Below are 19,342 nucleotides of genomic sequence, written 5' to 3'. Positions count from 1 at the left end.
CTTGGCCAAATCTGATTGCTGGCCCAAAGCCAGGCTATAATCATAAATAATAAATTTATGTTCACATTTGTAGCTGTCTGGCTACACTGTCTCCAACTGAGCAAATATATAGACAGGTAATGTCAGGAGAAGACATCTGAAATCATAACATTTCTTTTCAGATCTCTCTCTCTCATTAGCTTTCTGCCACATGGTAAAGAACACTCTCATCAGTAGCTTCATACACTTGGACTAGATTTTCTGCCTCAGCTTCTTCTGCAGTTCTTCAGTAATCATTGCCTATTGTATGTAATCACTACCTACAGCTAAACACATTTATTTCTATTAATAGCTTTGTTACTATGGTTATTATATGCGAGAACTAATTAGCAGCACACCAGTGACCTTGATTTTCCTTAATAACAAGCATCATCTATTGGCAGAAGCAAGTAACTGTGTGGCTTGCAATACTAGCCACGGTCACAGATAGCAGACGGAAAAATACTCAAAATGCAAGTAAGTAAGGAGGAGGTAACTTGTCAGCTGCAGTCCAAAAACAGACAAGCAATATTCAGGACCCCAGGGAAACTGCTGCAGAGAAGGTTCTTGCCATCACAAGGGTAACAGCAAAGGAAGAGATGAAGATTTCCTGCTTTCATTTGGAACCAAATATAGAATCTAAGCAACCATGGCAGAAGGACGCTAATTAAGACGCGGAAAAAACCTATATTCTGGCCAATGCAGATTTGCGTCTCATCAAAATCTTTCCCTGAGCCTTGTCCCATTAGGTTTCAGACAGGCCATTTCATGGTATTTCCATCTTCCTTGGGAAGATCTTCTCAAATCCAAAAATCTCTGTGACAGGACATTTCCCCTCATATCAAACCTTATCTCAGGAGCCAAAGAGCATCTTTACTCAGAAGAAAAGGTTCATGATTAGTAAAAGAAAAGGTCAGTGACTTCCAAATACAGGAAAACTTTCAAGGAAGACAGCAGCAGAGGCTTTAACTGCAAGATACGTGTCAGAGTATGAACTGAAAAATAATTTTAGAGGAAACAAAACTGGGCAAGTGATCAAAACTTCTGCAAAAAGGGAAAAAATAGCTGCCTCGAAGACACATAGGAAGAAGAAGTAAAAGCCCTTTCCGGAATAAAAGTCATTTTATTTACTCAAGCTTTTGGTATAACTGGAGCAATCTGACTGGTGAGCATGCACAGTACTACTCAAGATTGAGAGACTCAGAGTCGCAGACAAGGAAGAGAAACACACTGAATTAGCAGAAGACAAGACTAATTTATGCACAGTATTACGTGATATCCAATGCTAATCTAGTTGGTATCACACCAACTTAGTGTAACACCATTCAGAATTTAAGGGAATCTGATGAATACCAAACCAACCCATTGTTTAGAAGATGGAAAAAAGCACCACAACTTATTAGTGAAAATCATCTCCATAACTCCAGCTCTACACTGTGTACAGTACTGGTGTACCCTAGACACACTGGTAAGCAATAATATTTTCCTTTGTGGACAAAGAGCTCCCAATGCAATAAGCCAGATGACTTCTCCCTGCTTAAGTTACACACCAAACTCTGCAGACGTTACCACGTAACCTGGTAACAGCTTTTAGCACTGTACGGGGAGGCTCCTTCTCAGGGCGGATTTAAGTGCATTGACGTGCCTGTATCCACATGCCACTGGTGGCTTGAAACTATCATCTTTCTGTTTTTCCAAGCTTCAACTACATTGATTAAAAGGCTGGATCACTCAACCACCCAAAGCCAAAGTTTCACATGCACCACAAAAAATCTTTAGGCCCAAAACAAATGAGTTATCAGTTCTCTTGGCTCCAAGTATCTATTGAACTAAAACACGGCTAAGGTAAAAAGACTTAAAGATTCAATTAAAAGTTAAACTTGCAGAGGAAAATCAACATTTCAAAACAGATCAGGAACAAGACTGATATACAAAGCATGAATGACAGGTCACTCCCCCCTGAAGTCTGCCGCCCCACATACTGAGGACACTTTCTCAGCCCAAACAGGAATGACTCTTAAGCACCTGAATACTGGAACACTGCAAAGGCTCCAGGCCAGGTACGCTTCTTGCACCACCCCACTATCGACTAATTCGGTACCGGAGACCTGTTTGTAAAGCAAACCACAAACTGATCCGAAAGGAAAAGAGGGCAGGTTTTTGGCAGGGGTTGAACTCCACCTCACTGAGGAACTGTTTTACTATTTCTAGCTCGTCAGCTGGAAGCTCAGTAAAGTTTAAATGCCAGCTGCCCCATGCTCCAAAATCTGGAATGCAAGCTCTTGCCAGCTGCCAGGGAATTTCCCAAGACTAAACCTCAAGCAAACAATAACACATGAAAGCAAATTAGGAAGAAACCTATAAATAAACGCACTACTCAGAAGCCCCACTTCTCAGATTTTAAGAAATCATTTGCCCCATTATCCAATCCGCATTTTTGTTTCCAACCTGCAGAAAATAACAGGTTATTCTGTAATTCAGACTCAACCAAGGAGCTGGAAAGGAGGTAAGAGCTCAAAAAGCCTAAGAGAAATAAAATGAGCGGATAAGAATCACGTTAACAGTCCCTTTTCCTCACCCACTGCTTAGTCTGAAGAGCAGTGCTGGTGTGGAGAGGTTCCATGCAGCCAGCGCAAGGCTCTGCAAAACCCAGCAGCTGATGTGAGGACATACCCAGCTGTGCTTTCCTCCTGAGCTACTGAAGTGCAATTTATTTTTTGCTGCAATAAGAGTCTATTTAGCATTCCGGAAAGGGCACGCACTTCTCTCTCGAGCAGAGTGGAAGTGGTTGGAAACACCTTGCATCCAGCAGCTGACAGACACTTCATAAAACTGACTGTTTGGTTCTTCTGGTGAACTACAGCACAGCAACTCTGATTGTAGAGATTACTCCCCACGAAAGGAAAGCGCCACGTCCTGTTTCACACGCACTCTCTTGAACAAAGAACTGTGAGTCGTTTATTTATTCCGTAACAGCCTGGGGTTCCGTCTTTCCATCAAGAATTCCTCGATATTAACATTTTAAAAAGTAAAAAAGCTATCAAAATACACTAGGAAAACAAGAAATTTCCAAATTCTAACATTCAAGGGTTTGCATCCAGCCTTAAATGCTTTGCTAGGCACAGCATGCAAGAACTTAAGAGACAAACTTATGACAAGTGTTTCAATGCTCAACACCATGAGAGCTCTGCAAACCAGCAGCCACTGCTGGGAAGGAGACTTGACAAAGTTGCTTTTCTATAAATTGGCTCATAGTTTCTTGCTACAAACTGTTGCCACCCCATTCCCAAAACTGCTTCTACTTGCCAGCGGTCCAGGGCTATTTTCAGAGCAATGTACAAACTGGCTCGTTAGCATTATCTCTGCTTAACTGCTGGGGAAACTATGACACCAAATGATGAAGTGACTTCCCCACAGCCCTGCGCTGCCGACTGCCCTCCAGACCCAGCCGCACACCCTACCCAGCACAGCCCAGCGCCGGGTGAGCTGCGGGCATCTCCCATCCATCCCCAAACCCTCCCACCTTCTGAGACATGGGTCCTGCTGCTCTTGGCCACGTGAAGATCAAGACGTAGAACTTAAAAATTCCGCTGGCTTACCTGCTCTCTGTAACATGCTTGTGCTGCTCAAGTCCTCTTCGGCCATGCCAAAATGCGTGCAAGCCCCTTGCAGGTGTGAGAACACAACCACATCCCTTCTCTGCTGTTGGTTGCCCAAGTGCTGGCTGCAGGAGGGGGTTATTGTGGCTGTAGCTACCGGATTTGTTTTTCAAGCCTTCATTTTTTGGATTCCAGCCTGTATGCTTTGTGGCACTTGGGCACCAAATAAACTACTACCTGGCCAAACAGAATGTAGTGAAAAGCAGGAACAGAATGCTTTGAAGATGGAAAAGTAATGACTTTATCAGCAATTTTTAACTGCTAGCAGCTTTGTGGTTTCACGCATTTCCCATAGCTGCAACAGTTATTTTAGGCAAATTATCATCTTCAGCAGCAGAAATTTCCCTGATCACTGAAGGAGGATATTCAAGCAGCTAAAGCCAAAATTGCAATGCTGGTCTCAATTGCAGCAAAGAGACTCGGTCCCAGACAAAGGTTCTCCAGAGTTCCCTTCTGCCCAAACCACTCCATCATTCTGTAGCTTTGTCAGGCCATTCCCAGATGGGATTTCCTTGCTTTCCTCCCTACCCTCTTATATTTCTTTCAATTAATTTATAATCAAGGTCAGGAAACTGGGAGAAACCTGAAGGGTTAGGTGGTAAGCACACACCTTACACTGATGGTAGATCTTTCCAAATCAGAGGGTTTCCAACTCTTCTTACCCACTGAATGTTCCACCACATTGACTGTCACTGCAAGAGCACAGCTGCTTCTCAGCATTTGAGCACCCAGCAATGCTGCAAAACACTTCAGGACAAGTGAGAAGTAAACAGATCAGAGAATTCAGACTGTAATTTCTCACAGTAATTTCCAGATTGCAGCATTTAACTAAGAAATTGAAGCACTGAGTGGGGAAAAAAGTGCTTTTCGGACTTAGGGAATTCCCCGCCCCTCTGTGCTGGGCAAATGACGCATACCCGGTAACGTGATCTGGTCTGCCCAGTGCAAGCCACAGAGCCTATCTCAATGATTCCTGAACAGCACAGGCCAAATCCTGTTTTTCTGGCTGAAGAACCACTGCTTTTACCTCTTGGTCCCACCCTGTCTGAGGCACAGGATGGGTCCCCACGGCATAACACATCTCACTGCTGCCATCCTGACCTCAGAGGGTCTTGTAGCACCAAGCAGCAGGATGCTCATCAGCTACAACCACCTTTCTTTGTCCTGGCTTAGCCTGAGAGCACATTCCTGATGTTGGGTGCAGACAGAAGGCAGGCAAGGAGATCGCAGACTTTTGACCGCAGAGGTACAAACAACTCCAAGACCAACTGCAGGGCTAATCCAGTAACGTTACAGAACAGGCAGGGCTCGTGGCAGAGCACAGTTCTGCGTCTTGGAGCCAGCTCTGAATTCTTTGCATGTGGCACAGAAGCAGCACGACTGCCTGGAAGGGGTAGTACCAAACGTATTTTTAGGGCTAGAAGACGCTGAGATTCTTCCATCCAAGTTATGAAGTAACAGCCCACAGTAGCCTACGCGTTCCTAACTTGGCACACTCTGCGACACCCATGTGTTCCTAATTGCTAAATTGATCTAGAAGAAATTAAAGAGACACTGCAGGCTTTCCTGGTATTTTCACTTAGCTGCCACCAGTGGTTTTAGCTGTTGCAAGGACCAGGTACAACTGCAAATGCAAGAGGGGAGGAGTCAAGGCAATCTCGTCTGGAAAAAGGGTTATACGGCCTCAGCCACCGGGAACGGAGAAGAAAGGCTTTGCTACGATGCAGTACAATTTAAGAGGAGTTACACGATGCTGTTTCTTCTGGCTGCGTACTTGACCTACATCTACAAGCATCAAAGTATTGCATCCTGCACATGCTACTCAGTTGTTTTGTTCCTACAATTTCTTACAATACTGTTTCTAAAGTCCACCTTATTTATCCAAAAAGGTGGCTCCACTACTGTGCTGTGAAAGACAGTTCTGCCAGCCTCTGCCACGTGCCGTCTTCTTCTGTACGACATTGGGATGGAGAAGGAGTGACAACTGACAGCACGACCGACAAACCTGGCTGTGCAGCCTTGCACCAGCCAAAGACAATTTGGCTTCAGCCTCCATTGAAAGGCTGTACTGAACAAAATGCAGCCCATCATTCAGCAGCCTCCAAAACCCAGGAAAGGAGAACACAAACCAACCAGCAGAAGCAAAGCACAGTGTAAGATTACATAGAAACCCTTGCTACAAACACTGTCTTCATCACTTCCACAGCTCCCAGTCTCGCTCCACAGCCACACGGCACCTTGCAGAGACTGTCCCAACCAACACAGGGAAGAGCAGCTGAGATCCTCTGCCAAATAACCCCGTGTAACAGACTGGGAATGAATCAGAGTGAAACCCCCAGTGCCACTTGAGTACTTCACACACTCAGAAAAGGGCCTCTGCGTTTGTCAGGCCCTGTTCATAAGTGTGGCTCTAGCAAACACAAAGCCACCAGCCCAGTATCCCCAGTACTTCTGCTGCATACATCTGTTATCAACTGGGCCTCTGCCTGGACCGGTGACTCAAAACACTGTGCTGTTCCCTCTGCAAACAGATCTCGTTTCCTGCGCTGGTTTTCCTCCGTATTTTCTCAGCGATAGTGCTGGTGTTACCTCAGCCAAGTTTTCTCTCCCATTCCTCCTCTGCCTCCTTCTCACCCTACTCTCAGAGATTCCTGCAGCTCCTCCTCAGCTGCAGGTCTGCAGGGCTCCTGTCAAAGCTGGCTACACTCGTGGGCTCCTTCCCCTGCCTTCAAACCTGCTCCCAAAACCCCACCCCAGTTCCTCTGCTGACAGTGGCTTTTATTTCTTTCAGAGGCTTCTGACTCAGTGGCTCTTCCACACCAGCCCTTTGGAACTGGAGCAAGCAAAGCTATTACCTGATTATTGTCTCCACCTAACTTTGTTCTTCCAAACAGAAGGATTACATGTTGCATTTCCTCTGGAAACCACGCAAAGTGCGCAATTAGATGGCCTATTACTCCACAACCTCACGTTTTAACACATGTAACAAAAGAAAATGTCACAAAGCAGTTGTCACACGCAGCAGTGGATAAAAGATTCCTAATGAAATTAAATAATTTTGATAAGGATTTCCACTGCAGTGTTGAGAACTCAAATCCCAAAGTGTTATATTAAGTAAGTTTCGGCGGTTTGGTTTGCCTCAGTTTCCCCATTTACCAAATGGGTCTAAATACCACCTTTATAATACTCTGAGATCAAGTACCTACTACAGCTGCACTGAGCACTACATAAAAAAAAAAGGGACAATAAAAAGAGGCTACTTTCAAAGAAAATGAGAATGGGGTAAAGGCAAATCATTGTTTTCATTTTAAAGCAACAGATGTGTTTACACGACTAATTACAGACTGGTAAACACACCCGCAGCCCTGCTCTGGTACAGCCTCAGCGGAATTCAAACCCGATTCCAGTTCAAACATGCAGCAAGCAGCTGAGGCTTCAGGCAGCTCGAGGGAGAGCCCTTTGTCCCGGCTCTAACGGTTCGATGTGTGGTTCTAAACGTTCCCCTGCAGAACCTGCCACCCCAGTACTGCAGCCATGTGCCAGCGTATAAGAACCAGAAAGCGAAACCACCTAATCTGTTTTCTTTTCCAAGCTAAATATAGGACAAAAGAGTGAAAAGCACAGATGGTGAAAGCACTGCAAGTTTTTAAGATTCTTCTGCTCTAGGAATTTAAGCTGCTAAAGCACAACACAGGCTAAGCCTTCTAAAATACATTCATAACTCAGCTCCATCACCGACGGCAAAGCCCAGCTTTACGGATCAACGCAAGTGACCACTGTCATCCTATTAGACACGTGATTCACTTGATCTGAGCAGTGAAACAACCCTTTCATATTTCCCTGATCTTGCTCTCTCTCGTGACCCTTCCTGCAAATTTCCAGATAGAAAAGGAACAAAAACGCACCCCATGCAGAAATTATTTCAAGTGAAGACATAACAAGAGGAACAAGGAATTACTTCATATGCAAACGGAAAGTAGAAAATAAAGGCAGATTAACGATTCAGTAGCAAAATTCTTCCAGGCAAATGAGCAGAGCCGAAAGAAAGACCCAGAGGGAGTGTAAAGTTGAGGTATTTAGAGGAAACAAAACCGGAATGGAAAACCATCCTCTTTTTATACAGCACTAAAGTGTGTTCAGAGTGCATTTCTGAAAAACATCCACAACACACACACAAGAGAGGGGTGGGATCAGACCAACCTCCCAAATGACAAAGTCCAGCTAGTAGGAAAACAGGTAAAGCTCCAGAATTTTTTGTGACTCCCTGTTCTCCCTGGGACCCCAGAAAGGAGTCACAGGTGAACACTAACTGGCCTGGCTGGAGGGGAAAACAGGCCCTTTGAGCTGGAACATGTTGTAGCAGTGCAAGATAAGGGAGACTGAAAAGCAAAATAAAGTAAAACCACGAGCAAGAAAAGCGTATTTATCTAAAGTAAGAGAATTATCCATAAGAACAACACATGCACTCTTTCATCCTAGGAGGATTGGTACCTAGGAATAAAGCCCAGCTCTGTTTCAGCTTCCATTAACAACAGCTCTCATCCACCACTCCTTGTTATAAATACTTCAGTGCCTCCTGACAAGATGACTGAATCCATAACGAGTACAGCCTGCTGATTTGAGGCGGAAGGAGACAGAAGGTTCAGAGATTTGTGATGTCGGGTCTAGCAGAAATTCATTTAAATTAGCGCACTGTTCGGATCAAGCAGCAGGCTCTATTACACCGCCTGGAAAGCTGGAGTACTGAGCAACTAGTGACTCGGAACTGCTGCAGACAGATGCTTTATTGAGGAGACTGCTTGCTTAGAGTTTGCAGGGATTCTTCTGAGGTTCCAGAAACGTTCAGGATTTACTACCAGCCTCAGAGAGCCAGGATTCCCTGGTCCTAATGCCTTGCCCCAGTACTGACACCATGTAAGCCCGCACAAGCCACTTCAAGGCCCTCACTTGAGTTTCCCCACCAGTGAAACAGAAAGGACTTGATCATCTGCAGCACACAATGCACAGAGGAGAAAAGCACTGTGCAACGCTGTGCCTTCACCAGTATCCCCCGAGATATGCCACCTTTATATTTCATCAGGTTATTCCAATCTTTTGGCAATGCCGAGGGAGGATGTGCCTGTGGCCATGAGATAACACCAGAACTGCTAGCTCTCCTGCAGCTCTTGTCTATTAAATGAGAGGGAAACTGAGGCACCGTGACTTGCCCGAGGTCAGTCCCCCCTCCGGTGACAGAGCCACAGCTGAAGCTGTATTTACTGCCTCGTAGTCTCACACACGAAGCACCAGATGACGGCCTTCCTCGATGCACCTTTCAGTGCCTTTAATGAACTTCACGGAGAATGACAAAACCTCAACAAAAACGACGAGCCAAACCCCCCGAGCGTGTGCTACGTGTCCCAGGTACCGCAGCACTCCTTCCCGCCCTCGGTACCTGCCGCTGTTCACGTTCTCCTCTCGCCTCTTCAGCTTTCAGCCAGCCCAGCGGGAGCTGCTGCTGGGTGCAGCCCGGGCCCGCCGCTACCCCCAGGGCCACCGACCGCGGCCCCACGCAGCGGGAGCCGGCCCGGGCCGCAAACCCCCACCGCAGCTCCCGCGCTGCCCACCCGGGGCTCTGCGGGGCCTGAGCCCGCCGGGACGCGGCCCTGAGGGGAGGGCGGCGAGGCCCGCTCCCCCCGCGCCCTCAGAGCCCCCCCGGGCCCTCAGACACCGCCAGGCTCGGCAGCTCCACAGCCCCTCGGCTCTCAGACCCCCCCCAGGCCCGGCAGCTCCACAGCCCCTCGGCTCTCAGACCCCCCCACCCTGGCAGCTCCACAGCACCTCGGCTCTCAGACCCCCCCACCCTGGCAGCTCCACAGCGGGGCCCTGCGGTCCGCAAGCCCCGCGGCGGCCCCTCAAACCCGGGCCCTCACCCAGCGCCGCGCCTCAGGCCCGGGCCCTCCCTCACCAGCAGCCCCCGCGGGAGGAGGAGGAGGAAGAGGATGAAGGAGGAGGATGAGGAGGAGGAGGAGCGGGCGCCTCACCTGGACAGGTGCTTCAGGATCTGCTTCTTGATGATGCCGGCCATGCCGGGGGCTCAGGGCTGCGGCCGCCCGGTCCCCATCGCGGCGCCGCCGCCTCCCGCCCCGCCCCGCCCCACCGCGCCCCCTGGCGGCCGCGCAGCCGCACTCCACGCGTGTGCGCGCCGGGGGCGGCCCCACGGGATCCCCCCCCCCCCCCCTTCCCCGGCCGCGGCCCTGTTCGGTGCACGGCGAGGGCTGAGGGCAGGGGGGGAGGCTGCGACGGAGGGTCCCAGCGGTTAACGAGGCGGCGTTGCCTTCATCAAGTGACGGCGATTCCTCACCCCCCGGGAGCTGCGGGCGAAAACCCACTAGGGCACGGACCAGCTCAGCGTCACAGCGCGGCTTCGCACAGCTCCTCCCCACGAGTGTCCCAGGGCAGCCAAAAGTCACAGGACAGAATCACAGAACGAAGAGACTCATAGAACGCTTCCAACCATAACCCTAAAATAAGTTTGTTTTGTTTAAAGGGTGATGGAGCCCTGGCCCAGGCTGCCCAGGAAGGCTGTGGAGTCTCCTTCTCTGGAGATATTCCAGCCCCGCCTGGCCGCGGTGCTGTGCAGCCTGCTCTGGGTGACCCTGCTTGGGCAGGGGGTTGGGCTGGGTGACCCACAGAGGGCCCTGCCAACCCCTACCATGCTGTGATGCTGTGTTTCTGTAAAGAGGCTCTCACGCCACAAAAATAAAATGTTCAACATAAAATTATGTTGATTTGATTGACTACACAATCAGCGAGGCTGCCTGGAAGGAAAAAATTAATTAATCTTAGCTCCAAGCAGTTTCTGTGCGCCTTGGCTGTGACGCTGACGGACGGTGACGCAGCAGAGCATCGGGCACGCTGTGCCGGACTCCAGCGGGGATCACGGGGGAGCGCTTTGCTCGGCCGAGGGAGCCCCGCACCAAGGGCTACGCCGTTCCGCAGGCACGGCCCACCCACCGCAGCCTGACGCTGACCCGTCGGCCTCTAACAGCTCCGTGACCAGAAAACCACGCGCTCTGCACCTCACCGAGTCTATCCACATTTAACCTGACGGTAGGCGGGGGGAGGTTTGATGTGAAAGCAAGCCAGCTCCGACGTAAAGCTGAAAAACATTCAGATTATCCATCAGGGAGATGCGGACACATTCTAAGCCATGCATCGGTGCAACCAGTTCAGCTCCTCGCACTCCACTCGGTGTCCGATGCTTGCAGAACCCAACGCCGCTGCGCTGCCAGCCCTTCGCTGTCAGACACGGAAAGGCCAAGAGCAGCGGGACCGCCCGCACCGGTGCCGCAGCACCTCAGAGCTGGCCCAGCCCAAGCGCCGTAGAAATCTACTCCTAGTATCGTTCATTGTAGAAACCTCCTTTAACTTTAGCCTCATCTCAATGTTTGTTGAGCACAGCTATTAAATACCAAGCTATTCAATATCCGATGTCTCAGTTACATCACATTCTTGACAGAAGATTGTTTAAAGCACATGAGCTCCTAAAAATACAGTCTCCTCTAGATGACTGGGCTGTCCTGTCCCCTAGCAGAGAGCAACTTGGAAAAGGAGCCCTCGGTGTCCTGCTAACTAAACACTTTCCTGTAAGAAGCAAATCATTCCCACGCTTTCACACTGGATGCAAACAGGCCAAGCGTGAGTTGGACAGATCTGCAGACTGAAACGGATGGCGACAGGCACGCACAGAGCAGCCGGTTATGCAAACAGAATAAATTCTTCTAATTCAGCTGGAATTGTGCGCCTGCTTCACGTACGGCTCATCAAAAGCAAAATCCTTGTCATAAACTAAAGGGCCTGGGGTTTGTCTTGAACAACAAATCCCTTCATGCTAAGAAGGGAACTGAGCGTTAATAACTACTGACTCAACAACTCCAATAACGCAATTAAAGGTGTCCACACAGACGCCCCAGCAGCAGTAGAAAAGCAGGAATACGTTTGGCAGCAGCAAAACAATTACTGCAAGAAGAAACCTTTTAACAGCATCTCTCTGCTTCCCTCAGTGGAGAATCAGCATTTTATTAAATTAATCCTATTTTCTGCTAGTAAAGTCACTTAATGTTGCAGTCTCCCCAGTTAGAGATATCACTGCAGTCTTCTCTGATGTCACTTTTTTTTTTTAAATTTTGTTTTTACACGCATACTTGTTTTGAAACAATTCAAAATGCAGATAGCAATACATCTCTGGAGGGGCATGACATGAAAAATGAGACTACCAAAGAACTAAGGAGAAAAAAAACCCACTAAAAATTCTGTGCAAAACAGGTAGAGAGGGAACAAAGCAAACTGCCATCTCTTTCTGCCAGGCAGATAAACCACACAGAGTAAGGCTCAGATTCTCCATATGTAAACCAGTATCAATGTTTTATTGTTGTGTTTTATGATTCAGTGGAGGGGGGGGAACCAAACGAACAAAAAATCCAACCAAAACCAACCCAGACCAGGTACAAAAGCATCAGTCCAGTGTGCATCTAGGTCAAACCATCTGCAATCTGAAGTAACAGCAGCTCTCCCCTACACACTGGTTTAATACAAAATCCTAGGGACACGGGTCTATGGTATTTTATCACATGGAAGATCGTAATACGAAAGAGAAAAGGTAGCTCCATTTCCACCTTTATCTGTCTGGACGGGTCATTCCCGGCCGGGTTGGCACCATCATGGGGCGGGAGGGCGGTCTCATCATCGGGGGCCCCGGCATCATCGGCATGTGTCCTCCCATCGGCGGCCTCATCCCCGGAGCTGCCAGGGGAAAGCGAGGGCATTAGAGAAGAGCTCTCGGGAGCAGCAACGGCCAAGCAACGGTGCGCAGGTTCTCTCCCCCCCACCCCCCAGGGAACTTTCACTTTACGAGTGCGTAAGCTTTGATCTGGAAGCTGGCCAAGACAGATGACATTTCCCCGAAGGACACCAGCAATGAGCAGAGGAAGAGCCAAGCTCCTGGCTTACACGCCCACTTTTGACAATATTGACTGGTAAATTATTTTCAACCACTGAAGACAGACACTAGCTTCATTACTGAATTGGAAAGTTCATTTGGAAAAAAGTGCTGCAAAATCCTCCAGTGCATTCAAAAGAGATGCCTGGTGTACTTCTTACAGCTGGGTAACAGCTTTAGCGAAGAACAGCAGGTGCTTTACTAAAAAGCACTGACATAATGGTTTCCATCCCATTTCTCCATTTACTTTCAGGCAGCCGCTACGCTGCTTAAAATTGCAGATTATGCACGTAATTTGTGCCTTTAAAAGACACTTAAAGAACCGTTTCTACCAGCAAGACAATAATTGCAAAGACACTTCGCTACTTTTAGTGTGCGTGTGTGTATTGCTTCAGATTTGTTCCAGTAACTGCTTCAGTAAGACGTCCCCTGAGAATTCTTCAAATGCCAGTAAGCTCACAAGTTAAATGGATCAAACACATTTTAGTCTGCCTTTCAGCTCTGAAAAAAAACTTTTTACGGCACGTTGTTGCTCTGGAACACATTATCTGGAGACATTTTTAAACAACAAAATTCATTTAGTGCTGAAATGTACCCCTTGTGCAAAAACAGCAGCACTACAAACACAGAATTCCTGAGCAATTATAGATTGTACTGCTGAGACTAGACACAGAAAAGCTACAATTTACCAGGGCGATAATTTCAGTTGTAGAGGGGGACTAGTAACTCTCCACAAGTAGTAAAGGAACTTTAATTAGCAGGTGTAAGGCTGGTTTATGTCTCACCACGCAGAGACAACGGATCACCAAACGTGTGTACACAGTACACGCAAACCAAAACCCTTCCACAGCTGGACACGTGGGGCTGCCCATCCACGCTGCGTCTAACGATGTCCGACGTGACGCGAGCTAGAAACTAGAGCGCATCGCTCCAGCCAGCACCCCAGTACTGCAGCTGCCTCATGTTTTCCGCTGAGCTCCTTTCACAACTCTCTGCTGCCCAACGAGACAGAAAACGGAACCCAAACATCCTGCAGACCACGCAGTACTGCAGTTTTTACAGAGACTTCCCAATTCCCAGACTTACCGGGTCCAACCGGCATCATTCCTGGCGGGGGTGGGCCCATCATTGGCATCATTGGGGGGCCACCCATGTGAGGAGCCGGCATCATGCCAGGCCGCGGGGGGCCAGCTGAACACAAACACAAATCGGTTACGCGTCTGGCTGCTTTCACATCCACCAACAATGTGCAGTTATTAAACTTCATGGGAAGTTTTAGTAATTAAGGTGCCTTAGATTGTTTTACCACTGCCTGCCTCCTTTTCCAGTTTCAACTCTGACATCAGGTGCCAAAATGTGAACTACAGGAAGAATATGCTATTATTTCCAACTTTGCATACCTAATGCAGATTAATACCACCTCCCTCAGCAGGACTCCGAGCAGAAAGGGATCTCATCCCTTTCTAAAAGAAGGTTACCAATCCTATTCAATTTAAAATTTAAAAAAAAACAACACACCAACCCAAACTCGTGGTGAAAGTTTTAATGAAGTTACCTACATGGCAGCTAGCAAGTAATGAAGACGCACACATTTCTATGAATGTGCTCACCATCACAAAAATAAAACTAAAGATGAAGATGGTTGCTGAAACACTCTGACAAAGCATTCTCTCACATTTTGGTGTTCAGACGCTCAAAATGCAGTAGCTTGTTTTCAAGCTAAAATGACTTTTCTTCACAAGTCCAGAAAACATGCAACAGCTCAGGAGAGCTGCCAGCCCAGTCAAAAACTGCCCAGTTCAGACTTACGGATGCTGGGAGGAGGCGGTATCATGGCTCCTGCCGGAGGTGGTGCCGAGAACGGTGTCGGTGGGATTTTCCCTTGCTGAAATGCAGCCGCTACATTGGGGGGGAAAAGAAAAAAAAAAAAAGGAAAGAAAGAATCCCAGGAGAAAAACCAGTTACTAAGCTCCTGCGTCAATCTTCCTCCTCATGCCACGCGGTCAGCGCATACTCCGTGTCATGCTGGCGTGCTCGGCTGCTCTAACTCTGGAACAAATCCCTGGTTTGTGCTGCTGGTCATGGCGGAAGCACCTGATATTCTTGAAGACAATTATTACAGCAATTACTCCAGCTGAGACTAGAGAGGTCCTTGATGAATTTCACACATCTAACAGGAAGGCGGATGGTGGAGAAAATGCATCACGCGATCTGCAGCTGCACCTTTCACCTGGGATCACTGGGTTAAGACATGCTATCCTGAAAATGGTAACAAGGGAATGACTTGGGGAGGTGACAAAAAGCGTGAAAAACATCTTATGGAGAAGGGAAGAAATTCCAAAGACTGGAATCGACTAGAAGGAAGGCGAACGATGTGAAAGGTGGAAGCATCATGAGGAAAAGGGACACAAGGAAGTGGAATGAAGCTGCGTCAGGGGAAGCTCAGACTGCACGTTCGGAAAAGGCCGAGAGGGTGGGTGGTCACCGGAAGGGGCTCCCCAGGGAAGCGCCTTGCAAGGCGCCCGCTGGCGTGCAAGGAGTGTCTGGACAACGCTCTTAGTCCTATGGTTCAGTGTTAGGCAGCCCTGCGAGGAGCAGGGAGTTGGATTCAATGATCCTTATGGGTCCCTTCCAATTTGAGATATCCTATGAGTCTATGATCTAAAGAAAGTTGCCATGAAAATTAACCTGGCATTTGTGTTTCTTTTCACAGAGAAAAGAACCATTATTCAGAGGATAAGCAAAAGGAAAAGAACCCCATAAACTAACAGAGGAAACACTTCACATTTTATTCAAGCCTTTAATAGTGCAAGAGAGAGAGAGAAAAAAAAAAATTAATATCCCTAGAGAACTGAGGGCAAGCAACTAAAGCATTAAAGAAAAAAAACAAAACACACAAATCCATACATTTTAAAGTCCGTCTTCCTATTTTTTGGACTTCTTATTCATGCTCTTCGCATAAATGTGCTGCTACCAAAATGCAAATGTGTGTTTCGTGACCTTGTATGACATCCCTAGGAGTGCTGAAGGCAGTGGTACCTGCAGATCTCTCAACCACAGCAAAGCGGTAAACGCTGGCTCACATCAACCCCTCGGGCAGAGCGCTCAGCCTTACGTGGAAGCCCAGACCCTGACGAGTTCAAGATTCAGCTTCTAAGCAAAATTTTCGCTCATGATTCACAGAGGAAAGACTCAGCAGGGAAGTGAGGAAGAACCAGCAGGGAAGAACGGAAGAAAAGCAGCAAGAGGAAAGGCAGGGAAGGCAGCGGGGGAGCAATCCAGAGTCACAGAAGGATTAGCCTTACTTGTTTTGTCAATCAGGCTCTGAGCTTGCTCCTCCATCCATTTCTGGTAGTAGTCTTTCACATTCTCCTTGTGTTTTCGGCCACTGCAGTGGGTTTTTCTCACGGAGGGCTGCAAAGAGCATGTAAACCCAAAGCTTACATACTGTGACATAAATCCAAAGTGTATTGGGAAATTATAAACGCAACTTAGCAGTATAAAACAGGTTGGTTTCTGTGCCTAAATAGATGGAGAGTGATGTGCAAAACCTCTACGTATCAACTACAGGTGTTGAGACTTGGGCTTCTGTAAACGCGGTTGCCCTCACTCCCCGCGACACCCGCCGGCAGCCCCGAGTGTCGGCTGCTCTCGACTGACGCCCAAAGTCCCCCCGTTCTCCCCTCTATTTTTGCCAAGAAGGAGGAGAGGAAAGCAGTCAACCAAGCAGGACAGCGCCGTCCCCCGAGTAACTCGGCCTCAGGCCACCCGAGGCGCATTTCAGTGCACTGGACGCGGCTGAGGCGCCACTTACCGAGTCGTGGGTGAGGTACGTGTCGCAGTAATCGCAATAAAACCTGAAAAGGGAACAAATTCTTGTCGTTAAGAAACCGCTGCGCGCCGGGAGCGTCACCTCAGCCCCTCACAGCGGCACCAGGGCCTCCCGCCACAGCCCCGGCACTCCGCGCCCGCCCGAGGCCTCAGCGAGAGCGAACCGCCCCGGGACCCCCCCAGCCTGGGGACCCCCCCAGCCTGGGGACCCCCCGCCCCGGGCCCGGCCCTGCCTCCCGCCCCCCCTCAGCGCCCGGGCCGCACTCACTTGGGCATGGCGCTCCCCGCCACCAGCGCCGCCAGGAAGTGACGCGCTCACGTAGCGACTCCTTCCGCCGCTTGGCCCCCTGAGGCTCCCGTGCGGCGGGGCGGGGCGAGCCCAGCGCCTGACGGCGGCCGCGAGGGGCAAAAGAGGCGGGGGCGGGCTCGGCTTCTCCCGCCGCTCCCCTCCGGTCCTGGCACGGAGCTGGGTGCCGCCATCGCGGTATCTTGTGTGTGTCCCTCTCTCTCCCCCCCCCCGGTGCTGGCGGGGCGAGAACACGGGACCTTCCGTTGTCCTTAGGGGAAACGCTCGGTGTTACCGGTCATGGAGCCGCCGGGCCTCGCGGGGCTGGAAATGGGGGGGGAAAGCGTCATTTTTGGGGAAAAAAAAAACCAAAACAACAAAATCCCGCCCAGCGAAGCCTGCCAGCAGCGCCACCCCGGCAGGCCTTGCGCCGCCTCGTTTGCATAGAGCCGCGTGACGTCACACAGTCGCTGATTTGCATACATAAACACGCGCCTGCACCGCCTCCTATTACGGAGGAAGATTTTGCTATGCAAATTTAACCCCGCCCCCTTCGTGACGCATCCCGCCTTCTCCGTGCGCGTCGGAGCTCCCCGCGCATGCAAAACGCTCATTTGCATACCCCGCCCCCCGCCCCCCTCGCCCTTGCGGCTCTCCTTCCGCCGGGCCGCCGACGCTCCGCCCCCTTCTCCTCCTCTCCCTCCCACGCCGCTCATGGGGGTGACGCCACCAGGCGCGGTGGCGTCATAGGCCGCGTGCCCCTGGCGCGAGGCGGGGTGGCGCTTGCGCACTGCCGCCTGAAGCGACTGGCGTCGCCCGCGCCCCCCTCGCCCCCCGCCGTGCCCGCGCTTTCCTCCTCCTCCCTCCCCCCCGTTTTTCCCTCCTCGCCCCCATGCAGCGCTGAGGCGGCGGCGGCCCCGGGGCCGGCTCTTGAAATCGCCATGGAGGGCATGGACGTGGACCTGGACGCGGAGCTGATGCAGAAGTTCAGCTGCCTGGGCACCACCGACAAGGACGTGCTGATCGGCGAGTTCCAGCGGCTCCTCGGGTTCCAGCTCAGCCCCGCCGGTTGCGCCTTCTTCCTCGACATGACCAACTGGTGAGGGGGGGGGGGGGCAATGGCGGGAGGCCGGCGGCCCTGAGGGGAAGGGCGGGAAGAGGCCGCGCACCGGGACGGGCGCCTTCTCCCCCCCCGCCCCGAGCCGCCTGAGGCGGCTCGGGGCGGGGGGGGGTGGGGGAAGGCGCCCGTCCCGCCGTCTGTGGAGAAAAGAGCGTGGGCCGTGTTTTTCTTCCCGTCCTCCCCTTTCCCCTCCCCTTCCCTGGGGTCGGTGATGGCGGGGAGCAGTGAGGGGTGGGCCGGGTGCGTGTAGTTGGGGGGGGGGGGGGGGGAAGGAGGGAACCTATCATGGCAGCTCGGAGGGAGCCGCGGGTTCGCCTCCCGCCTCAGGCTGGAGGGGGGGAGTTGTGGTTTTGCCAGACGGGTGGTCAAAGGGCTTCGGAGCTGTTAAAGAGTGACTAATTACTGGGAAGTGCGGCGGGGATGTGATCCAGCGGACCTAGAAGCTCTTAAAAAAGGTGTTTTCTCTGTGGAAAGGATGAGCTGAATCCAGGGATGGAATTACGGTGCTCTGGACCCTAAAGCAGGCTCCAGGAGGAGGGAAAACTGTGGTGGGAAGGCTGTGTGGGAGTCTTAAACCTACTACGGTCTCCATGTGAAAGTTACCTGGGTGTTTGGTAATAACTTGCCGTCTGCTTGCAAACTACTGCTCTTCCTCGAAATACTCTGGCTTTCCGTGTGTTTTTTGTCTTTATAAAACCTCTTTGTCGCTGCCCTAGGGGAAAAAAAAAAAGGCAGGTACAGGTTATCGGTGAAGCCGCAGCTTGAGGAAGATTGTGGGAAAGATGCGCTCTTACACTGAAAAACTGAAACCAGGAGTGTTGGTGGTTCAGATAGCCCGGTGACTGCGAAAGAATGTTGTGAAACTGCTGCCGTCTGATTTGCGGGGTTTGGCTCGTTATTACAACGTGCATCTTTCAAACCATCTCTAACAGCCGTTGCATAGGGCACTACCCAAAACGCGACCCTCTTGTTACATTTCTATCTCTTTGCTGTGATGGATGCTTTAGAACCAAGTGTTTTCTCTTTCAGGTGTTGCTAACAGACATTAGTTAGCGAAGTTGTAGTTACTATTTTTTCCTCAGTGGTGTAACCTCAAATCCAGAAACTTCAGGTTTGAAAACTGAAATCCAAGAGAAGGTCTTGATATCAACAGTTGGGAAGAAAACTTGTGCGGGATTGTTGAACTAATAAACAGCAATAAGACAACTCTGCCACCTTTTTCTTTTCATCTTTCCCTCCTTCTACAGCTCTATATTAAATCATATTGGCAAATCTGCATCTGCAGAGGGAGTAAGGGAATAGCAAATAATACCATGTGTTTTGTAAGCTGATACAGTGTGAAAGAAGGTCTCTCTCGAGGAGTTCAGGAGTTTGCTTTGGAGAAGTAGTTCTCAGAAGATGATGCTTTCCCACTTTATTTGTGTGTTGGTAATATGAATAAAACTACC

The 19,342-nt window shown here is 49.9% G+C and overlaps 3 protein-coding genes across 5 annotated transcripts in view; 1 reads left to right on the top strand and 2 right to left on the bottom strand.

Moving 5' to 3' along the window:
* The window catches only part of BLTP3A (bridge-like lipid transfer protein family member 3A), a 42,275-nt gene extending 32,479 nt beyond the window's left edge, over window positions 1-9,796 (bottom strand). For both annotated transcript variants that reach the window (XM_075442689.1, XM_075442690.1), the window contains exon 1: window positions 9,701-9,796. In XM_075442689.1, the coding sequence (XP_075298804.1) occupies window positions 9,701-9,744 (44 nt within the window). In that variant the 5' untranslated portion in view covers window positions 9,745-9,796. The remainder of the gene's footprint in view (window positions 1-9,700) is intronic.
* A 2,259-nt stretch (window positions 9,797-12,055) lies between these two features.
* Window positions 12,056-17,828, bottom strand: SNRPC (small nuclear ribonucleoprotein polypeptide C). Of its 2 annotated transcripts, none has more exons than XM_075443160.1 (7): window positions 17,737-17,828; window positions 16,757-17,098; window positions 16,472-16,514; window positions 15,963-16,071; window positions 14,467-14,559; window positions 13,744-13,848; window positions 12,056-12,461 (listed from the first exon to the last, which is right to left on the bottom strand). In XM_075443160.1, exons 2-7 carry the CDS (start codon window positions 16,762-16,764, stop codon window positions 12,337-12,339), a joined length of 483 nt encoding a protein of 160 aa, XP_075299275.1. In that variant the 5' UTR covers window positions 16,765-17,098; window positions 17,737-17,828; the 3' UTR covers window positions 12,056-12,336. The 2 variants fall into 2 exon arrangements, with proteins under 2 accessions (XP_075299275.1, XP_075299276.1); XM_075443161.1 differs by having other exon boundaries at window positions 14,467-14,556.
* The window catches only part of ILRUN (inflammation and lipid regulator with UBA-like and NBR1-like domains), a 34,327-nt gene continuing 32,492 nt past the window's right edge, over window positions 17,508-19,342 (top strand). The window contains exon 1 of the mRNA XM_075443159.1: window positions 17,508-17,873. Within this exon, the coding sequence (XP_075299274.1) occupies window positions 17,716-17,873 (158 nt within the window). The 5' untranslated portion in view covers window positions 17,508-17,715. The remainder of the gene's footprint in view (window positions 17,874-19,342) is intronic.

Source organism: Opisthocomus hoazin, chromosome 25, assembly GCF_030867145.1.
Source record: "Opisthocomus hoazin isolate bOpiHoa1 chromosome 25, bOpiHoa1.hap1, whole genome shotgun sequence".
NCBI lineage: Eukaryota > Metazoa > Chordata > Aves > Opisthocomiformes > Opisthocomidae > Opisthocomus > Opisthocomus hoazin.
Note: the sequence above shows the minus strand (reverse complement) of the source record. Positions and strands in the feature narration are given on the sequence as shown.